Source organism: Mus caroli, unplaced genomic scaffold (assembly GCF_978045245.1).
Source record: "Mus caroli unplaced genomic scaffold, Mus_caroli_1 scaffold_6, whole genome shotgun sequence".
NCBI lineage: Eukaryota > Metazoa > Chordata > Mammalia > Rodentia > Muridae > Mus > Mus caroli.
This window is the reverse complement of record NW_028227261.1, coordinates 121,352,628-121,372,899: the sequence shown is the minus strand read 5'-3', so window position 1 is coordinate 121,372,899 and position 20,272 is coordinate 121,352,628. Positions and strand designations below refer to the sequence as shown.

General features: G+C 44.5%; 1 protein-coding gene across 1 annotated transcript; it reads right to left on the bottom strand.

Moving 5' to 3' along the window:
* Positions 1 to 1,399: 1,399 nt before the first annotated feature.
* Pm20d2 (peptidase M20 domain containing 2) lies at positions 1,400 to 20,056 on the bottom strand. The gene is made up of 7 exons (XM_021161655.3): positions 19,428 to 20,056; positions 17,504 to 17,652; positions 13,683 to 13,825; positions 12,163 to 12,317; positions 9,664 to 9,799; positions 5,298 to 5,405; positions 1,400 to 5,087 (listed from the first exon to the last, which is right to left on the bottom strand). The coding sequence occupies exons 1-7, from the start codon at positions 19,875 to 19,877 to the stop codon at positions 4,933 to 4,935; spliced, it is 1,296 nt and encodes a 431-aa protein (XP_021017314.1). The 5' UTR covers positions 19,878 to 20,056; the 3' UTR covers positions 1,400 to 4,932.
* Between the last annotated feature and the right edge of the window lie 216 nt (positions 20,057 to 20,272).

The window sequence follows — 20,272 nt, the reverse complement described above, 5'->3', positions numbered from 1 at the left end:
CTCCAGGTGTCCAAATCATAGAAGAAATCATAGAAGAAAGCTTTCCAAACCTAAGGAAGACTTCTATAAAGAAGCACAATACACACTACAGATTGGACCAGAATAGAAACCCCCTCTTGCATACATAATAACACAAAACACTAAACATATAGAACAAAGACAGAATATATTAAAAGCTGCAAGGAAAAAAGACCAAGTAATATATAAAGACAGACCTATTAGAATTACACCTGACTTCTCAGTGGAGACACTAAAAGCCAGAAGAGCCTAGACAGATGTTCTGCAGGCTCTAAGAGACCACAGATGCCCAAATTAATATACCCAGCAAAACCTTCAATCATTACAGATGGAGAAAATGAGATATCCCACGACAAAGCCAACATTATCTAATAACCCTTTCCTCCCCGAGTTGCTTTGGCTCATGATGCCTATCACAACAGAAACCCTAAGGCAGCTCTATTTTATAAGCCAGTGGTTCACACAAAGGCCCGTGGATACTTGCTTTTCTCATATGAGATCTTTAAGCTTTGGTAAGAACGGTCATCTGTTCTGAACTATGGTCTATTGAAGACGGAGCTGTCTATACAATGTAAGTCAAGTGTGAGGCTGTCACTATACCTGAGTTCTCAGTTTCTGAGAGAAGTAAAACGTTCATTTCAACTTTGGTTTAATTTATTGTTTTGTTTTTGTTTTGTTTTTTTCTTGGGATAGGATCTCACTTTGTAGCTCTGGCTATCTTGAAACTCACTGTGTGGACCAGACTGGCCTTGAACTCACAGAGATCCACCTGCTCCTGCCTTTGAGTGTTGGGACTAAAGATGTGCATTACTATGTCCAGTCTAAACATTTAGTCTTAAAATTCATATTATATAAATAGAACATTCACACAGGAAGGAAAGGACCAATTCCACAATCCTGGCGAGTAAGAAGACGGTATGTAACCTTGTATCTGGGTGGTTATGCTTTATTTTATGAAATTTCTATTTTTACATATTTCATTAAAAATAACTGCTATTAGATAAACACACAGACATTTTAGATTTTTTTTTACAAACTTTAATGTGCATCTATTAAAACACTACAAAAATAATTATAATCACGATAGCAGAGATTGTTTTTGAAAATACTAACCTCTTATATACCCGAACACACCACCCTCAGCTATGTCATTAGAGCACAAAAGGCCTAAGTTAGTAGCAAGGTAGTTTATCCCCTCTCACAGATGACTGGAGCCTGCTAATGGGCACAAAGATGATCGCCACCATCAAGTTACTCTGATGATGTGGGACATGCTACAGAAAACTGCTTCAGGTAAAAAGTGAGAGATCACAGAACACAAAAGCCATGGAAACGTTTTCTTTTTTCCTTTAAAAAATATTATAAAGTGAGACAACTATTCTTTTTTTTTTTTTTTACACTCCAGATTTTATTCCTCTTGAGACAACTATTCAATTACTTTTTTCCGTTTAAACAGACTGAAGTGATTTACATATTTTTAAGTATTTTAGAAGCCCTTCCTCCAAAACTCCCAGGGCAGTTTTCAGTGCCCCTCCACCCTGGCGTGGTCTGCGTGAACCAAATCCTAGGAGGACGTAGCACCACACACAGGGCCTTTACTCTCCTCCAGTCGTCTGCAAACATTTACTCACTCAAACGCTGAGACGGCACAGCTTACAAACAGCAACAGCAATGCAACTGTAACACTCGACACCTTTCTTTCTGTTTGCATCTTCATAAACACATGCAGTGTCTACTTTACCCTAAGTACCCCAACATTTATGTCATAGAGAGACGTGGTTGAAAAGAAAAACTTTCTGTGTAGTTCATCCAATAAGGAGAATTTGTTAAGACTAAAAATCAGCTCAAAAAATTTGAGGCAAGCTAAATATTAGCTACAATCATAGAATACACAGCAACTTACTAGTTCACAGTCCAGGTTGACTGACCAAAATGCTCCAGAAATCCAACCGTGAGTGGCTCGACCTAGGTGAGAACTGTACAACTGGCCTCCTGTGCACAGGTCAGTTAACTCTCAGACACACTAAAACACTGAGCACACCGTCCTTCAAGCCGTGTGCACAGGGCAGGCCCATGTGATACACAAAGGGATTTTTATAGCTCTAGCTGGGTTCCATCTTCCCCCTCCCTGTATGTTTATACATATATTGATTACATAATATATATGCAAATATTTCAAAACATTTTTTTAAATCTAAAATCTGAAACACTGCTGGTCTCAGGCATTTAGGAAAACATAACTTTACCACCTGTACTGCACAGGTCCCATATTCAAGCTTCCTTAGAACTAAGCTGGTGAAGGAACATAAATTTCAGATTGTAATTACATTTAAGCCACTAAGTGTAGCTTACTCATTCTAGGATGGGTTGACGTAACCTCTCCCAGGTGACAGCCAGGACAAGGCATTCGTAAGGACATGGTGGAAGTGGTTCAAGATGGTAAACCACTGGATAATAAGACAGCAAATTGTAAAATCACAGCAGCAACTTCCAACAAGAAACACACCCTTCCTTACCTACCTAACCCTGACACTGTTTATACATCAGTCAAATTTAATTTTACTTAAAAAAAAAAAAAAGAAAGAAAGAAAAAGGAAACCAGACACGGAACACACACGATTCTCAGAGGCTGGGCAGCATCAATAACAACAGCTGTTCTAGGATGGTGTCAAGATTTTAGCAAATGAAACCAATGCCCTGCCCTGGAGCTGGGGATGCAGCTCTGTGTTAGAGCCCTGGTCTCAATATCCAGCCCTGCAAAAAACAAAACTAAATCAATCAGCAAAAAAGCCTATCCCTCAAGATGTGAGGAACTAATAAAACAGCCTTTTAGGAGACTAAGTCCATCAATTAAAAAAAAAACACATCTCTGGCATGTCTTAGTTTTTGATTCAAGTTTTCATTGATACTCCCTCTTTATACAAAATTCGTATTTAATATGATAAACTCAGGTGTGAATATCCAGACACAAGGTGTAATGGAGGACTGAGTTCTCAATGTTGTTATGCAAAGACAGAACTGATGGTGTGCAGAGGCAAGTCTGAGGAGGACTTGTGGGGCAGGGTGAGGGGAGCTGAAACAGGCTTCTGTCTAGAAGGACAAAGTAGAGGGTGGAACAGTGCTGATCACTCTGTCAGGCAGCCCTATCTACACTAAAGTGCTTCTAATGCAGGACTTGAAGCTTTCCCCAGAAAATTCAAGAGAACAGAAATCAGAAACTGCCCGATTGACTGGTTCTGAGGTTTCTTTTTCCTGACAGGTCAGACAGTAAATACTTTATGCTTTGTGGTAATGGTGTTTTTTTTTTTGTTTTTTGGGGTTTTTTTAACCTCTAAAATGCAAAACTATTCTTAGTATACTAGCTGCACAAAGGCAAGTAATCAAGCAAGCACCAGCCTATGTCAAGCCAGAGAACAGCAGAGAGCAGTTCTCAGATGTTAGCCCTCCAATACCCACTCCCTGTTATAAAGTACACATCAAACAGGAATCAGAGGCTGGAAGGGTCAAAGATGGCTACCCTTCTAAGTGACAGCTGGTGTCACTGAGGGAAAGTGACTTGCTTCCACCACAGAAGCAAATGCACTTCCCTGTGTCCTTCCACTTCAGACTCTGAACTGCCTCCTCAAATGCCCATGAGTTGGTTTTACTGGCTTCTTCACACTTTAATCATGTGCAGCAAGTTCACACTAGATCTAGATAGCAGGTGTGCCATGCTCGAACCTGTAATCCCAGCATCTGAGAGACAGCAGCAGAGGGAAGAGAGTGGAGAGGAGGCAGGCAGAAGGGAAAACCTGTCTCAAACTCAGCCCCACCAAAACCAAAGAAACTTGTGCTACAGTAAGGATCGTGAAGAACTGCTGATTTTATGTGACTCCCTCCTTACCAGGGTATTACTGACAGTGATTTTACTGACAACCACTGAAATGTTTCAGGTTTCCAGCTCGAATCCTGGCTTCCTTGTAAAAACAACTCTCTCCTGTGGTTCTACAAATGCTGTGGTGACACAAACCAGGGAGCGAGCAGAGAAGGCACAAAAGGAAGTCCAGAGAAACCGCAGGAAGCTTAACTAAGTCTCATTAGGAGCTACGGAGCCTCCTTTCCAAGGCCATGGGTTCACATTACTACTGGGCCAGCACAGGGCTTTGGGACTCTTATGAGGCTGCTAGGGACTAGGGACCGTGTGGGACACTGGAGAACAGAGCACACCCAGTCTGTACTACGGCCAACTCCTGTAACACAACACACAACACCCTACCCTGCTAGAAAGCCTCAACTGTGCCTTTCTGCCATTTTTCCTGTTACTGTCCACTGTTCCTATGCCACTTCTTGGAGTAATTACATGTAAGCAAAGATCTCTCTCTCTCTCTCTCTCTCTCTCTCTCTCTCTCTCTCTCTCTCTCTCCCTCTTCCACCACTCCCTTCGCTCCTCCTCGCCCCTTCTCTAAGTGTTAAAAGTAAAGCTAATTCCTTGTACTGGAGATTCTAGGAGTGTCCCACAAGCATATGCTTATTTCAAGTTTTTCTTTAGACCCAAACAGATACAGTTAGACTTAAAACAAATCTCCCCCTCCATTTAAACTGCCGAGAAGACATTCCCTACTCTGAACCACAGAGTTCATGAGTGTCACCTTCTGAAACCTGCGGGACTTGTAACACTATACAGCAGATACACTTACAAAACATTATGGGATGTTACAGGATCAGGTATCATCTGGCGTAATAGATGCTATCACACACCAACGCCTGAAGTATCACAAACTCCACTAAATCTAGACGTGCGTTAGTGTCTTCTTCCCTATATCTGTCCTCACTTACCAGGACTGAAAAACAAGCATGCTCTCTTTCACTGAAAAACATGAGAGGTAAAAAACAAACAAAACTTAACGTTTCCTGACCAGTCCCTAGGGTTTCCTGCTATGCTGCTGTATTTAAAAGCTGCTCTTCTTGAAGTTTACATTTAAACTCCTTCCTGATTCCTTCGAGCAATGCAGGCTTAAAGATGACATCCAGTGCGGTCATTGCCAGAGCCTTGGCTGTACGCAGCGTGTGCAACTGAGCCGCTTGTGATCCTGGGAGGTGAAGAAAACACATTGAAAACCTCTCTCTAGATTAAAGTACATTTATTAGCTCCTCAGGCTACCTCTCAGTATCTAAACTGCCTCTCCACCCTCTGAGCACAACACAGTGTTTTCTGAAGTGATTATATGGGAGAACAGGCTAAAGAGCAGCACTGAGCAGGAAGAGGAAGCGAACCCCGGGTACTCACAGCTGGCGCTCACCTGCAGCTTCTGTGTACTGCTCTGTGTGATTCAAGGCATCAGTCCCAATGTAAAAATAAGGGTGAATCCCAGGAACCACGAAACTGACATTTCCAAAATCAGTAGAGCCTTGGAACACAAAAGGGAAGAAAGGGGTGTTTGGTTAAGTACCCTGAATGGTGAAGTTGTAACTAGAATCCTGTGCTCAGTCTTGGTTCCTGAGCAAGCTTCCAGGAGAGGCACTTACTCCCACCTCTGCATTGGCTAAGCTGCTCTAACATGGATCTCCAGACCTGTCCCTGCCCAGCCCTAAAGCCAGCCCCTCTAGCACCGCACTGGGAACCCTGATGGCTCCTCCTCTGTCCCAGGGCTACAGACCCCTCTCCCGACTGGTTCCTTGAGACTTGATGCCAGTCCTTTCCTCTTTTCATTCCATATTCTCAGATGTTTCTCTATTTATTGTTTCAAATTAGCAACTCAAAGTGTACTCTTAGTTCTTCTCCAACCCTTTGCTTATAATCCTATTGCCCACCTGATAGTTCTTCCTCGATGTCTTACACGTAGACTCAACCTGGCTAGATCAGATTCATTATCATCTGTTCTGCTGCATGCCAACTATTCACACCACCTCCCATATAGCTCAGAATCATACTTTCCTCCATTCATCTCTCTAACCTGCTGACAGCTCATGCCGACAGCTCCACTAATCCTCTATGCCAACTGCTCTAGGCATCTACCATGCTCTGCCAGGCAACGGGACTTCAGCATATATCATTCTTTAGTTTTTCAATTTCTCTTTCTTCCTTTCTTTTTTAAAGGCAAGGTATTATGTGGATAGCCTCAAACTCAGTATGTGATGACCTTGAACCTCTGATCATCCAGCCTCTCTCTTCCAGGCACTGGAATTACACTGGTACCACTATACCTGGGTTATGCAATGCTGGGGGTGGAACCAGGGCTTCAGGCATGCTAGGGACTGAGCCACCCTCTGAGCCTCATCCCGGCCCTACTGTTCCCTGTCTACCACTCCCTGAGCAAGCCTGGGAAGGTCAGCTTCTCTATGGAGCCGCTCACAGTAGTAAGTTTTCAGTTTCAGCTTACTTCCTATGGGGTTATTTGGCCAATGTCTCTCTCCTAATACATTAGTTAAGAAATGGTATTGTAAATTACCACATGTCCAGCTTGTTACAAGACACATGCTAACATGTGTTCACTTAATCATAATAAAAGCAAAGCGTTATGCTAACTCAATGGCTACTTACTGAATCCTGATAGGTTAAGCTCTGGCAGTTAACCCACACAGGGGTAGATGTAAGAGAAGGAAATCAGATGCAGCCAACGGCAATGGGAACTACTTTAAACTCGTAAGAACTTCTTAAACATCCTCATTTACTTTAAAAATTTTATATTTTGTCCTTTTGTTTGTTTAGAAAGGGTCTTGATATGCCTGATAGCACAGGATAGTCTAGAACTCGTGATCCTCCTGCTCCAGCTTCCCGAGTCCTGCCTGGGATTGTACTGTGTACACTGTAGACACTCAGGTTTCCCATTTATACTTGAGGAGTTCTCTTTTTACTTGGGAAGAAACCAAGTGGGGTATGGTATACTGGGCTAAGCACTCAGTGGGGTATGGTATACTGGGCTAAGCACTCAGTGGGGTATGGTATACTGGGCTAAGCACTCAGTGAGGTATGGTATACTGGGCTAAGCACTCAGTGGGGTATGGTATACTGGGAAGCACTCAGTGGGGTGCGGTATACTGGGAAGCACTCAGTGAGGTACAGTATACTGGGAAGCACTCAGTGGGGTACGGTATACTGGGCTAAGCACTCAGTGGGGTACAGTATACTGGGCTAAGCACTCAGTGGGGTACAGTATACTGGGCTAAGCACTCAGTGGGGTATGGTATACTGGGCTAAGCACTCAGTGGGGTATGGTATACTGGGAAGCACTCAGTGGGGTATGGTATACTGGGAAGCACTCAGTGGGGTATGGTATACTGGGCTAAGCACTCAGTGGGGTACGGTATACTGGGAAGCACTCAGTGGGGTATGGTATACTGGGAAGCACTCAGTGGGGTACGGTATGTGTGTTTGACTGAGCTCACCAAGAAGCCGGCTCTGGAAATATGGTTGCCACACTACCACCCCACCCCCCATTTCAGATCCAAGTGTATTCATCTAAAGTGTTCTCCAAGTGTCCTTGTCTGAGGATGTCTGACTCCCCTAACTGTGACAGCAGAACAGTCCAAGTGCAAGCAGACTGTACACTCAAGCACAGCTACAAGGTCAACCATTTCCAAGAGAGAGTGCTATATGGTGACATGTTACAAAACTACAACCCTGTGCAAACCAGAATACTAGCATTAATGCAGTCCCTGACGTGGGCATATAGCTTGGAAGAGAACTTGCCGAGAGCACACATGAAGCCCAGGGTCTGATGCTCAGGACTGCAGAAACCAAACATGGTGCCCTATGCCTAAAATCCCAGCACTTGGGAGTAGAGTGGGTCAGTGCAAGGTCACCCTCAAGTATACAACAACTTCAAGAGTCGCCTGGCTTACTAAAACTCTGTCTCAAAACATATGTGTGTGAGTGTGTGAACATGGAAGGATAGGTGTGTGTATAGCCCATGGATTTTACACAGGCTTCTCCAGTTTTAATTAAAACCATGGAAAGCTTTGCCATCTGCAGAGACCACATTGTTCACTGCAGATTTAGTTCATGTGCTGCAGAAGCCAGCACTAGATTCTCCGCTAACCCTCAGCCTGCCACCTCAATCCTTGTGCCAACCATGTCCTGGGAGGGGTCTCTGAGCGGCTTCCTGGGGGTTTCTGAACTCTTACCCTCTTTCCTGAACCCTGCTGCATTTACTTTTTCCTTTTCATCTACTTTAGTTTTCTCATAAAAATCTTTTCTGTTTGCATCCATTTTCTGTTTTCATTTAAAGCTAATCTTCCTCCTCCTCTTCCTCCTCCTCCTCCTCTTCCTTTTTTTCTGATACAGGTCTCACTATGTAGTAGCCCTAGCTGTCCCTGCACTCACAAAGATCTACCTGCCTCTGCCTTCCTAGTGACGGGATTAAAGGCATGCTATGGCATGCACAATCACACACACACACACACATACACACACACACGCATGCACAACCACACACACACACATCATGTACTCACATAATAGTAAACAAACACTTTAAACACAGGGAATGGAGCGATGGCTAAGTGCCTAAGAGTGCTTATGCTCTTTCAGAAGACCTGGGATTTTATTCCCTGCAACCATATGGAAGCTCAGGATTATCTGAAACTCTAGTTCCAAGGGATCTCAGGATCTCTTCTGGGCTCCTGCCCATGCACGGTGCACATACATACATTCACACACATTAACTCTCGCAAGCTGGATGTGGTGACATATACCTGTACTCCCAAAAATGGAGAGCCTCAAGCAGGAGAAGCACAAGGCAAAGGCCAGCCTAGCCAACTCATGGGAAGACCTGGTCTCAATAAATAACTACATCCCAAATACAGCTAAACTGTAAGGTGGGTTACTCCTGAGAACCCGAACATGCACTAGATCACTAAACGCTTAATAACCTGCTTACTGTGATACGCTGAAATGAATTAAAATCCTGTTTCCCATTTTAGTAGCTTACTTAAAGATTAGAAGCAAAGGCTGGAGACATAGCTTAGTGGTAGAGCACTTGCTGAGCATGTATAAGGTTTGATCCCAGCATCACAAGAAAAAAAATAGAATTAAATGTAAACACTAGAATATTTAGAACCCTCCTAGCAGACTGACCATTTTAAAAAAATGACTACTATAGGACACTCTACACTCACTGAGAGTTCAGTAGCTTCTTTTCAATAATCTAAGTGTGAAGAAATATCATTAGAAATACCATTAGGGAGATGGGGGTATTAGATCCCAGCAGATTAGAGCACCCAGATTTGGTTCTCCACACCCTTATGGCAGCTCCTAACTGCCTATAAACTCAAGTTCCAGAGAACATAATGCCCTGTGCTGGCTTCCAAGGGCACTGGGCAAGCAGACAGTATACGTACACACAGGCAAAATACTCAGATACATTTAAAAAATCATTAGGGTTGGCAGTGCTTCCTCAACATGCAGGAAGCCTGGGTTCAGTCCCCAGCATCTAAGAAACCTCAGGAGGTGGCATGGATTTATAGTCCCTGCATTTGGGGAACAGGGGCAGGCCGGGCAGGATCAAGGTCAGTGTTGGCCCTGTGTGGATTTGAGGCCAGTCTGGGCTACACCCAGACCCCGCCTGAAAGACACAGTGACAGTTCTCCTTGCTTCTTAATAAGGCAGTTAAACCTAAATTGTCATTTCTCTTGCTAAAACAGCTCAGCCTGTGATTGCTTAGTTACCTGAAGGGCCATTCAGCACCGCATCGTCTGAAATGAACTCCATTCCCAGTTTCTTCCCGTTCTCCATATACGCACTGCACAGGGTCTTATTGGGAATGACATTGTAATAATCGTGTGCTTCACTTTCAATGTCTACCTAATTAAAAAAAATTACAAAGCTTGAGATTAAAAACTCAAATCCACTAAGTCCAAAACAGTGATGGTTTCTAACAGGAAATGGTTTCAGGGAGGGCACTTTCCATCCCAGACATAAACTCTCACGAATCTCTTACCTTTAAAATAAAAAAGTGCATTATAAAGTCAGAGTTCCTAAATTCTACCCTGGCCAGCAAGTATCAACTTCAGTCACCTAAAAAACGGTATAGGGAGTGCCCAGAAACTTCCGTTTTAGAACCCGAACCTCTCAGGCATTCTGATGCCGGTGGTTCCGAACCACTCTGATAGCTATTGCTCTAGATTTCAGTCTCCCATTTTTACAAGTCAACACGCTTAACACAGAACTGTCCCTAACATCTCTCAGCCTTGTTTCAAAGGGATCCTTTGAATACAGACATTTCAGTAAGCGGACTCACGATGGCCTTGCTTACTGGTGTTACATGAAGACACAGAAGCAGCCTCTATGTGACGGTGTAAATGCACTTAACAGGTTTTGTTTTCAGTAAGCAAAAAAGCTAACCATCAAACAGCAGAGATCAAACTTCTTCTGTTTTTGGTAGCATCTAAGGTAGGAATAATGGCAAACACGTTTTATCAGTTATTCGGAATATAAATTATTGAAAGGCTACTTAAACGTAGCTTTAAATCCAACAGCAACCTTCTCATTTGTTAGTGCACACATGCATGCATATGGAAGATAAGAGAACAAGCTGAGGTGATAGACCTCCGGAGCCCATGCTCTTTGGGTTTTGAGATAGGGCCAGCCTCTCCTTTTGCTGGGCGGCTAAGTAAGTTAGGCTGCCTGGCTAGCGAGGTGCAGAAATCTACCTGTGTCTGGCTCCCCAGAGCTGGGATAATGAACGCACTGCACAACTACCTTTTAAAAATGGGCTATAGAGATCAAACTCAGGTCCTCAGTTTGCAAGGCAAGCTTTGCTGACTGAGCCATCTCTCCAGCGCCTAACCCCTCGCTCAGTGAATACGCAGATATTAGCTAATGATAGCTCATGTGTCTGACTTATAAATATTCAGATTATTTATAGTTATAGGGAAGTAAGTGTTTAGTTCCCTGGGTTGTGGGAGCTTTACAGTCGTACACTCAATCTCTTTGCAAACGGCCTAAGGGGTCTACAGCCATACCACCCTGAATGTGCCCGATCTCGTCTGCAAATGGCCTAAGAGGACAGCATTACTCTTACCCACGACTTGTCCACCTGTTTATCTATGCACCACACAAGATGAGCATTGATGCATTCTTGTCTTTCCAACCACATTACCTGCCTCTGAGATCTCTTTATTGTTCATGTACCTAGAGGTATATTTGTCCTTCAAAGCTCAGTCAGGTCTGCAGTATTTCAGGAAACCCTTTTCTCGCATCCCACCAACTGGGAACTGAACCCGGGGTTTTGAGTTCGCCAGGCTAAGCTGTAGGCCCCACCTGGATACTGTCTTAACTGCTCTGCTCCACCCAACACTGTCCATTCTACTCAAGACAAAAGGTGCACACTCTGAGGGTAACTGCTGAGACACACTACCACGTGAGCAACACTACCACGTGAGCAATGGCTACACCAAGGACAGAACAAAGGGGAGGTCGGGCTGGGATCTCTTCACAGATGCTACTCCATCTGTCCCTCACAAGAAACCTGGAAAAATGACATCGCTGTCCCTATTCTTCCACTGAGAAACAGAGCCACAGAGATACTATGTTTCTAGTGGCCAAGAGACGCACATCTTGTCTCTTTAAAAGCAACATCTAAGACCTTGTCTCCCCAACCAGACTCTACAGTATTTGAACTTTATGTAACTCTGAACCTCTCCCCACAGCTGATACTGAAATGTTTCTGACTTCACAACAAACTCTCCTTTGCTCTCAGTCTGTCTTGACTTCCATCACAGCAAGCCATACACACATTTATATCACACCCTTGCCAGTGGCTTATACAGATACTGTCACAAAATGCCCTTTGTAGGAAGTACACAAAGTGATGTTTTAAAAAAGGCAGGGATCCTAGCATGGTGTTATGCTAAGCACTCCCACTGCTGTCTGAGAAGGTGACCTACGGTATTCTTTATTGTAAACACTGAAGAAATATGTCAGAATCAAAGGCTTTCACTTTCAACACTCATTAAAGGATGTCAATCAACTATTTAACCAACTCCTTCTGCAGATTCAAGACATCACCAGTGAGGGCAAGGCAGAGACAGGTTTCCAGCACCACCACCAGCACAAACTAAAACTCACCACAAGAAGAAAGAACCAACGTAGTCTTTAATGCAGCAACACGAACAGCCACGGCCCACACATAACTGAGATCATAATTAATTCTGAAAAGCTCTTACTCTGCAGCCCGTAGCCAAAGCCGCAGCTCTGAAGCAATCTTCTGCCTTTTTGGTGAGAACTTGAAGCTCCTTCATGGAGGGTGCACGGAAGTAATAGACTAGTTCAGAGTAAGAGGGGATGATATTGGGCTTCACACCACCGTTTTTTATTATACCTGCAAAAAGAACCAAACTGCTGAAGTTAAATTTGATGATTTCTTTAAAGAAAGTTTTGTAGGCAGTAAAAAAGGGAAAATAATTTCTGCTTAGCTTCATTGATACATGGATTTTGACATGCTGCACAACACTGTCTCCGAGAGGTCCTATTTCCCAGCTAGTAAGGGAAAACTGCCCCCATGTACTTTATTCTAAGGAAGCCATTTAATGTTCAGGAGTTACAGCTTGTGCTGAGGATAAAGTTCAACAACAGAACACTTGCTGCGCATGTGTAGGATTCTGGGTGTAATTCCCAGAACTGGAAAGAAAAAGGAAGAGAATCTAAATTATAAAGAAATACAGAATTATGTAACAAGAAACAAACAGCACCTTAAACTTTCTGGAGGAAATTCGTCTCTGTGGGCTTTATTACAGCTGGACACTTTAAAAACTGGTTGGCCCAATCTTTTAGAATAGCATGAGGCTCTGTAACTACCCTCATATTTGAAAAACCCTATGAACCTTTTAAATGACACTTGGCAGTGGAGAACTAACTTTCATACCAATTAGAGACTGCTACGATCACTTCTCAGACCTTTGGCTACAATCATGTCTAGAAACAAAAGCAGAACAAAGACACCTAGGTGTTATAAAAATCAAAACACACATTTGTTTGGGACCACACAAAATGAGGGTATATTTGTTCCTATTAATAACTAAAAGAGATATAGAGACTCTAATCCCAGCCAGTTGCACAACTCTGTAATCTCAGCACTTACGAGGAGACAGGAAGATCATGAGTTCAAGGCAGTCCTTAGCTACATACCCCATCTTAAACATACACAAGAGAATGAAGAAGGGAGGAAGAGGAGGAGGAAGAAGAAAGAAAAACTGAATTCCCAGTCATCTAATTAAAAGTTCCACTCCGGTCCCTTCTGAGGATGTGGTGTTTTGCTGTAGTTGTTTGGTTTTTTTTGTTTTTTTGTTTTTTTGTTTTTCGAGACAGGGTTTCTCTGTATAGCCCTGGCTGTCCTGGAACTCACTTTGTAGACCAGGCTGGCCTCGAACTCAGAAATCTGCCTGCCTCTGCCTCCCGAGTGCTGGGATTAAAGACGTGCGCCACCACGCCCGGCTTGTTTGGTTTTTTGAGACAGGGTTTCTCTGTGTAGCCCTGGCTGTCCTGGAACTCACTCTGTAGACCAGGCTGGCCTCAAACTCAGGGATCCATCTGCCTCTGCCCCCAAGTGCTGGAAATGAAGATTTGAGACACCACCACCTAGCTTCCAATCCCCAATTTTTTAAAAAAAAAAAAATCTAGTATTAAGTGATTTTACTGCACTGACATACTGAGCACTGTTTACTCTACAAATATTTGGTGTGCATACCATGAACTCTCCAGGTTGGTTTCATCTGCTGTCTTAACACAGAGAGGTTGTTATAGGCAAGAACTGCAGCATCCAAGGCGTTCACACCCTCCCAAGGGTAAGCGGCAGCGTGAGACGCTTTTCCGAAGTACTTCACAGTCACACTAGGAAATAAAACAAAAGAAACCACTGCAAATTACTTTCTCCAGTATCAGCAAAATAAGAAAATCCAGTTAGTTGTGTATGTGCTTATGTGTTTATGTGTGAGTATGTTCATGTAAATGCAGAGCTGGGAAGAGGTGTGGGGGCATACCCACATGTGCGTGTGCGTGCACATGTCTATGTATGTGTGCACATGTGTATGTGTGTGTGTGTGTGTAAGTCCATGTGTGTGCAAGTGCGTGTATGTGTGAGAGTTTGTACACATGAGTGTAAAGCCTGAAGAGGCCAGAAGAGCGAATCAGAACCCTGAAGCTGGAGCTACAGGACGTTGTGAGCCACCAGATGTGTGTGGGAACCAAACAAGTTCTATGGAAGTGCAGTGCCAGTTCTTACCTACAGAGCCATCTGTCAGCCCCCATGTTGGACTGTTTTTGAAAAGCATCTGTAGCGAAAGCATAGGGATGTGGGAACGAGAATGTAGTTCCCTGGGAGTATCTGCTTACCATGTGGAAGGCTCTGTCTTCCATTTCTAGAGAGACAGAAAAAAATGAAAGAAAGAAAGGAAAATCCAAACACAGAGATAAAGGAGATGGCCCAACAACTTAGCTCACGCAAATACACAACACTGTATTAGGTGTTGGAATCACAAACATGCCTATACCCTTTAGACAGTATTGTGTGTGACAGTCCTGTGTCAAAAGCTGCAAGAAGAACTCAGGTAACCCTGTCTTTAAAAGGCCAGCTGCGAGTGCTGGCTCTGCACTCAGAAAGCAGAGGCAAGCAGATCTCTGAGCTCAAGGCCGGTTAGGATTATATAGTGAGACCCTGTCTGAAGGTCAAGGAAAGAGAAAACAATTAAAATACATTGGGATGAAAAATCCAATTAACACAACTTTATATGGTATCCTGACACTGTCAGCTATTTCTGACCAAAATTTTCTTAATGTTACAAAAAGGTTATTATCAGTAATATTTTTAAACTTTATGAATTATTATTCTACTACATAAATAGTTATCAAGGGCTAACAAGATGGCTTAGCAGGTAGATACTTGGCGCTAAGCATGAAAACCTGAGTTTGATCCTCGGGACTCACGAGGTAGAAGGAGACATCGACCTCTACGAGATGTTCTCTGGCTACCATAGTGAGTATTATGGAAAACACTTGTGCATGTACACACACACACACACACACACACGATTAACAGGAGGATTTCTGAGTTCCAGGGCAGCCTGGTCTACAAACTGAGTTCCAGGACAACCAGGGCTATACAGAGAAACCCTGTCTCGAAAAACCAAAAAAAAAAAAAAAAAAGTTAAAGGTTGTCAAATTCTTAGGCTATATAAAACACAAAGTTTAGACCCATAGCTAAAGAACAGTAGACAGGAAAAAGAACGTTAATGGATCTTTTATGTCAATAGTAGTATTTTAACTTCACGAGGCCTGTTTTTGTTTAAAATAGCAGTTTATTTAGTTGATATATAATTATTTTTAAGACAAACTGGTAAGATAAAGAGGCCGGGGTCAGGGTGGGGGCAGGGCTGTTAAGGCAGCTCAGCAGGTAAAGTGTTTGCCAAACAAGTCTCACACCCTGAAACCTAAGCTTGATCCTTGGAGCCCACATAATGGTACCAATTCCACCAGTGTCCTCTGATTCCTCATTCGTATCACCTTATGATGTGTATGATGTCCCTCATCATACACATACATGCTAATGATGATCCCAGCCCTCAGGAGGTAGGGCCAGGTAGGTCTTTACAAATTCAAAGCCAGCCTAGACTGCATATTGAGTTCCAGGGTGGCCAGGGCTACACAGTAAAGTGTGTGTGTGTGTGTGTGTGTGTGTGTGTGTGTGTGTAGTGTAGATATCATCAGAGTTCATCTGGTAGAATGCTTGCCTGGCATACACGAAGCCCTGGCTTCAATCTCTAACTTTGTATATAACTAGGCATAGTGGTGTATACCTGTAATTCCAGCACTGGGGAGGCAAAAGGATCAGAAGGTCTAGATCATCTTCAGATACATGGCAAATCTGAGGCTAGCCTGGGCTATATGAGATTGTTTAACAAACAAACAAACAAACAAACAAACAAAATAAACCAAGCTGGGCTGGGCACATAGTTCAGATGGCAGAGTGTTTATCTAACATGTATAAAGTCTTAGGCTCATCCACTTCCCAGCACCACACAAACAAGACATGGGCACACACACTTGCAATCCCAGTACTGCAGTAGTAGAGGCAGGTAGTTCAAGGACAACCTCAACTACACAGGGAGTTCCAGGCAAGCCTGTGCTATATACCAGACCTTAATTGAAGGGGTAGAGTATGTGGAACCAAATGGGTTGACTTTAAGATCAAGACAAATATAAGATCAAGGCCTAAATATAATCCAAATAGTCTGGGAAACCTGCCTACTGTTTGCAGGCCTCTTCCAGCCAGAAGCACTGGCAGACATTTGTAACTTCTAATGTTTTCCATAAGTACAGAGATAAAATTATATCTCCCTCCCCTCCCCATACAAAGTGAATCGTTTCTACTCTCACAGTAACAGTTCCGAGTTGGTACGAATGAAGATACCGCTGGGCAGTGCTATCCCAATACTTTAACCCCAGTACTCTGGAGACAAAGATTGGCAGGTCTTTGTGAGTTCGAGGCCAGCCTGGTCTACAGAGTGAGTTCCAGGACAGCCAAGGCTTCCAGAAACCCTGTCTGGAAAAGTAGATAGATAGACAGACAGACAGATAGACAGACAGGTAGATGGATAGATAGTTGGATGGAAGGAAGAAGGAAGAAAGGGAGAAAGATACAATTAAAATGACTACCCTTTGAAAACAAGGTCTGGTGAGGCTCAGAGAAGTGAAATTCTTGAGCCCAGCCCACTGCAGGGATAGTTCTAATATCACACCCCAGATTCCCAGCTACTACAGAACTACCTGACACAGCCCAGCAGTGGCTCCTGGGGACAGGACCATTAACCATACCACAACTGTCCCTACTCTCACTGTCATTTGTGGTTAAAAATTCACAGCAGTTGAATGCATGGTACATCCTTCTAGATGCAAAAGAGAACCCTCCTCCGGCTCCACAGAACCCAGTTAAAAGCAGCATGAAGAAGAGCTTTCCTTTCGTCTTAACAAAACTGTCCCTTGTAAAGACAAGTCCTTACCAAAGCACAGCTGTTCTCCAGGAGCCAGGTTAAGTTCAAAAGAGAACACAAGGGTTTGATACTCCTTTAATAGTTCAATTATGACCATAATAACAAATCACGATCAGAAGGGAGGCTGTAAAGCAAACCTCACATCCTTACCGCCCAGTTCCCAGGGTCTTCTGTGCAGTCTACACTGGCCTTACACTCTTCCTGCCTTAACCTCCTGAGTAATGAGATTAGAGGTGCGTAGTTCATTTAACATTTGAAATGTATGAATGCAGAGGTTTAGTGCCTGGCTTACCTTCCTTTTCCTAATTATGTCTGTGTATGTGGTAGGGGATTGGGGGGTGGTGCGTGCAATGGGATACCTGTGGAGATCAAAAGACAACTTTATTCTCTCTGATGTGATGTGGGTTCTGAGGATTGAACTCTGGTCGGTCGCTAGGCACGCATGACAAATGCTTTTGGCCTAGCTTTGATTATTCTGCAGTCTGTTGCCCACTAAGGAATTATCCTCAGTGTGAATACTCACTCGTGCTCGGCCACATCCGGGAGATAGGCAGCGTTCTCCTGAGAGGGATGAGCCATAAAAACAACATCAAGGTTTTCGAAGGCACCTGCTTCAATTAGATCAATTTTGCCACCACCATCTTCTTCTGCAGGGGTTCCCAGGACAATCACCTACAAGGAAATGCAGATGTTAGCAAAGAGATTCCTAGCAGGAAACATTACATGGGTTTTAGCGCATATGTATTCAGGATATACACTTAAGTCCTTAACCCCTGAAGAGAAGTTATAGTCTGACATTTATACCATGAATTAAAATATATGGTACAGAATCATAAAATTTAATATGTATTGTTATAGTAATCTGGTATAAATGCATGCTAGAAGTGCTATAGGAAAATTCCCCCAATTTTATACTCCACCTAAGTCATAACAAAAACCAAAAGAAGTAGAAGTATATGTACTTCAACACTTGCTAGGACTTATCTGTTAAAGTTTCTTCGTGGCTAAGCCTGTTAATGTATGTGTATGACAGGCATAATCAGTCATAAGCTTTACTGATAAGGATCTTGCAAGTGGCCTGTCTGTTACCCTCACAAGAAGCCTGCGAGGTAGTAAGCAGTCTGCATCATTCCAGGCAGGCTACAGGCTTCCCGGGTTACACAGCAAGTCTCCAGAGCTTACAGAGCTCTCCTGGTTGAAACTGACTCCTCACTGAGAAACCACTTTAAAAGTCTTAACTCATTAACCTTTCATTGACGAGCCTTAAACAACCTCAGTGCTATGGTTAGAAACCGCCAACTATTACACAAACTTACTAATTCGATTTCACCAGTTCAACCAGGAAGACTTAAGGGTCACCAAACACCTAATCAAACAAAAGAGAACTTGACAGAATAAACCTTTTACTTTGATACTTAAGCTTAACTTCTTCAAGCAATTTTTAAAAAGCAAAGGCACATCCTCTACATAAGGTTAATGTATTGTTAAGGTCAGGTATAAAAATACAATGAAACAAGATGAGGTTTTTAAAAAGGCTTTGCTTGCAAAGGGAATCCACTCATATTCCATTTTCTGGTAAGAGAGGAACGTTGCTGAGAACAACCACTTGAAATTTGAAGTTGGTATACTTCTCAAAGTCTGGCTTTATTTATTTTTAAATTTATAATGTATCTTAAGTTAAGCTGCTTTTTGAGGGAGGGGGTAAGACAGGGTCTCTCTATGTAATCCTGACTGTCGTGGAGCTCAGATAGACTAGGCTGACCTCGAACTCACAGAGCTCCGCCTGGCATGCACCACCACTCCTGGCCACTAGGCCTCTCTGAATCTACTGGGCTCATTGCCAACCGCTGAGAACTTTTCTAAGTTGGTCCAGGGTCTCACGGTCCTCCTCCCCAAACTACACAGAAACCTAGAGGCATAAAAGAGAAGGGAAAGGGCCACAAGAAATGAACTGTTTGTTGCAGAGGATTACATTACTGCTACTGGCGGGTGAACCGGGCCGAGTTGTGAAATATGGTTGGTTCTTGGCTCACAGAATTAAATACACCATCCGAAAGAGTAAACACAAGATCAGACCTGCCCAAGACAGACATGCACGACATTCTCCTGCTTAAAGAACCTAGACGCCTGTTTAATATGAAATAAAATGTACACTTAAATATGAACCTATCTACGTAGTAAATGTTTTGTTGGCTTCTCCGTTAGTTCTGCTCTTTAGAGGTTTGGCAGCCTGGTAGTTCTAAACACTGAAATTTACTATACAAATACCAATTATTCAAATCAAAATCTTTTGTTTGTTAAGTCTCCATTTATTTCCTCCAGATAGCACACGACCCAGTGAGCAAACTGCAGCTGTCTGCCACCAAAAATAACCGGTCTGGTACTCCGACTGGTCTGGCACTCCGGGCTGGATCCGGCACACCCGGCGCTGGCCCGGCGTGGCTCACCTTGACCGGCGGCGGCGCAGCGATGCTCTCCAGCGCAGCCCGCAGGCCGAGCGCCGCAGCCACCCCGACCTCGGCGATGAGGTTGTGGCCGCAGGCGTGGCCCAGGGCTGGCAGCGCGTCGTACTCGCACAAGAAGGCCACCTGCAGCGCGCGGGGTCCCGCCGCGGACTCCGGCGGCGCCCACTCGGCACGGAAGGCCGTGGGGAGCCCGAAGTGCGGCTGCACCGCCCACGAGGCAGCCGGCGGCTCGCACTCGAAGAAGCGCGTGAGCTCGCCGTGCGCGCGGTGCTCTTCGTAGGCCAGCTCCGGCGCGCTCCAGATGGCGCGGCTCAGCGCGCCCAGGCGCTCGGCCGCCTCGTCGATGCGCTCGGCCGCTCGCCGCTTCAGCAGCTCCAGCTCGGCGGCGCTGCTCGTGCCGGGTTCGGCCGGCCGCTCCACCACCGGACCCATGGCGCGGGCGTGCTGCGGTCTCTCCTCGTCCGCCCTCTGCGAGGCTCGGCGCCGCTCCGCTGTGTTATCTGACTTCGGCAACGCTCGGCGCCGCTCGGCAGTCCTTGCCAGTCCTAAGCAACGCTCGGCGGCACCTTGGCAGTGCTTGGCTGCCCTTGGCAACGCTTAGCTGTCCTTGGCAGTCCTCCGCAAGGCTAGGCGCCTCGGCAGCCCTTGGCAGTCCGCACCGCTCGGCTGTCCTAATCAGTCCTCGGCCGCCCTCGGCGACTTCGGCGACCAGCGCCCCGCGCTCGCCCCCCCCGTACAACACCACCCTAACTCTAATTTAACCCCCCAGGCCAGGAGTTGCCCTGTAGCTCCTCCCCCAAGGCTCGGCCTGGAGCTGGGGCGTCAAC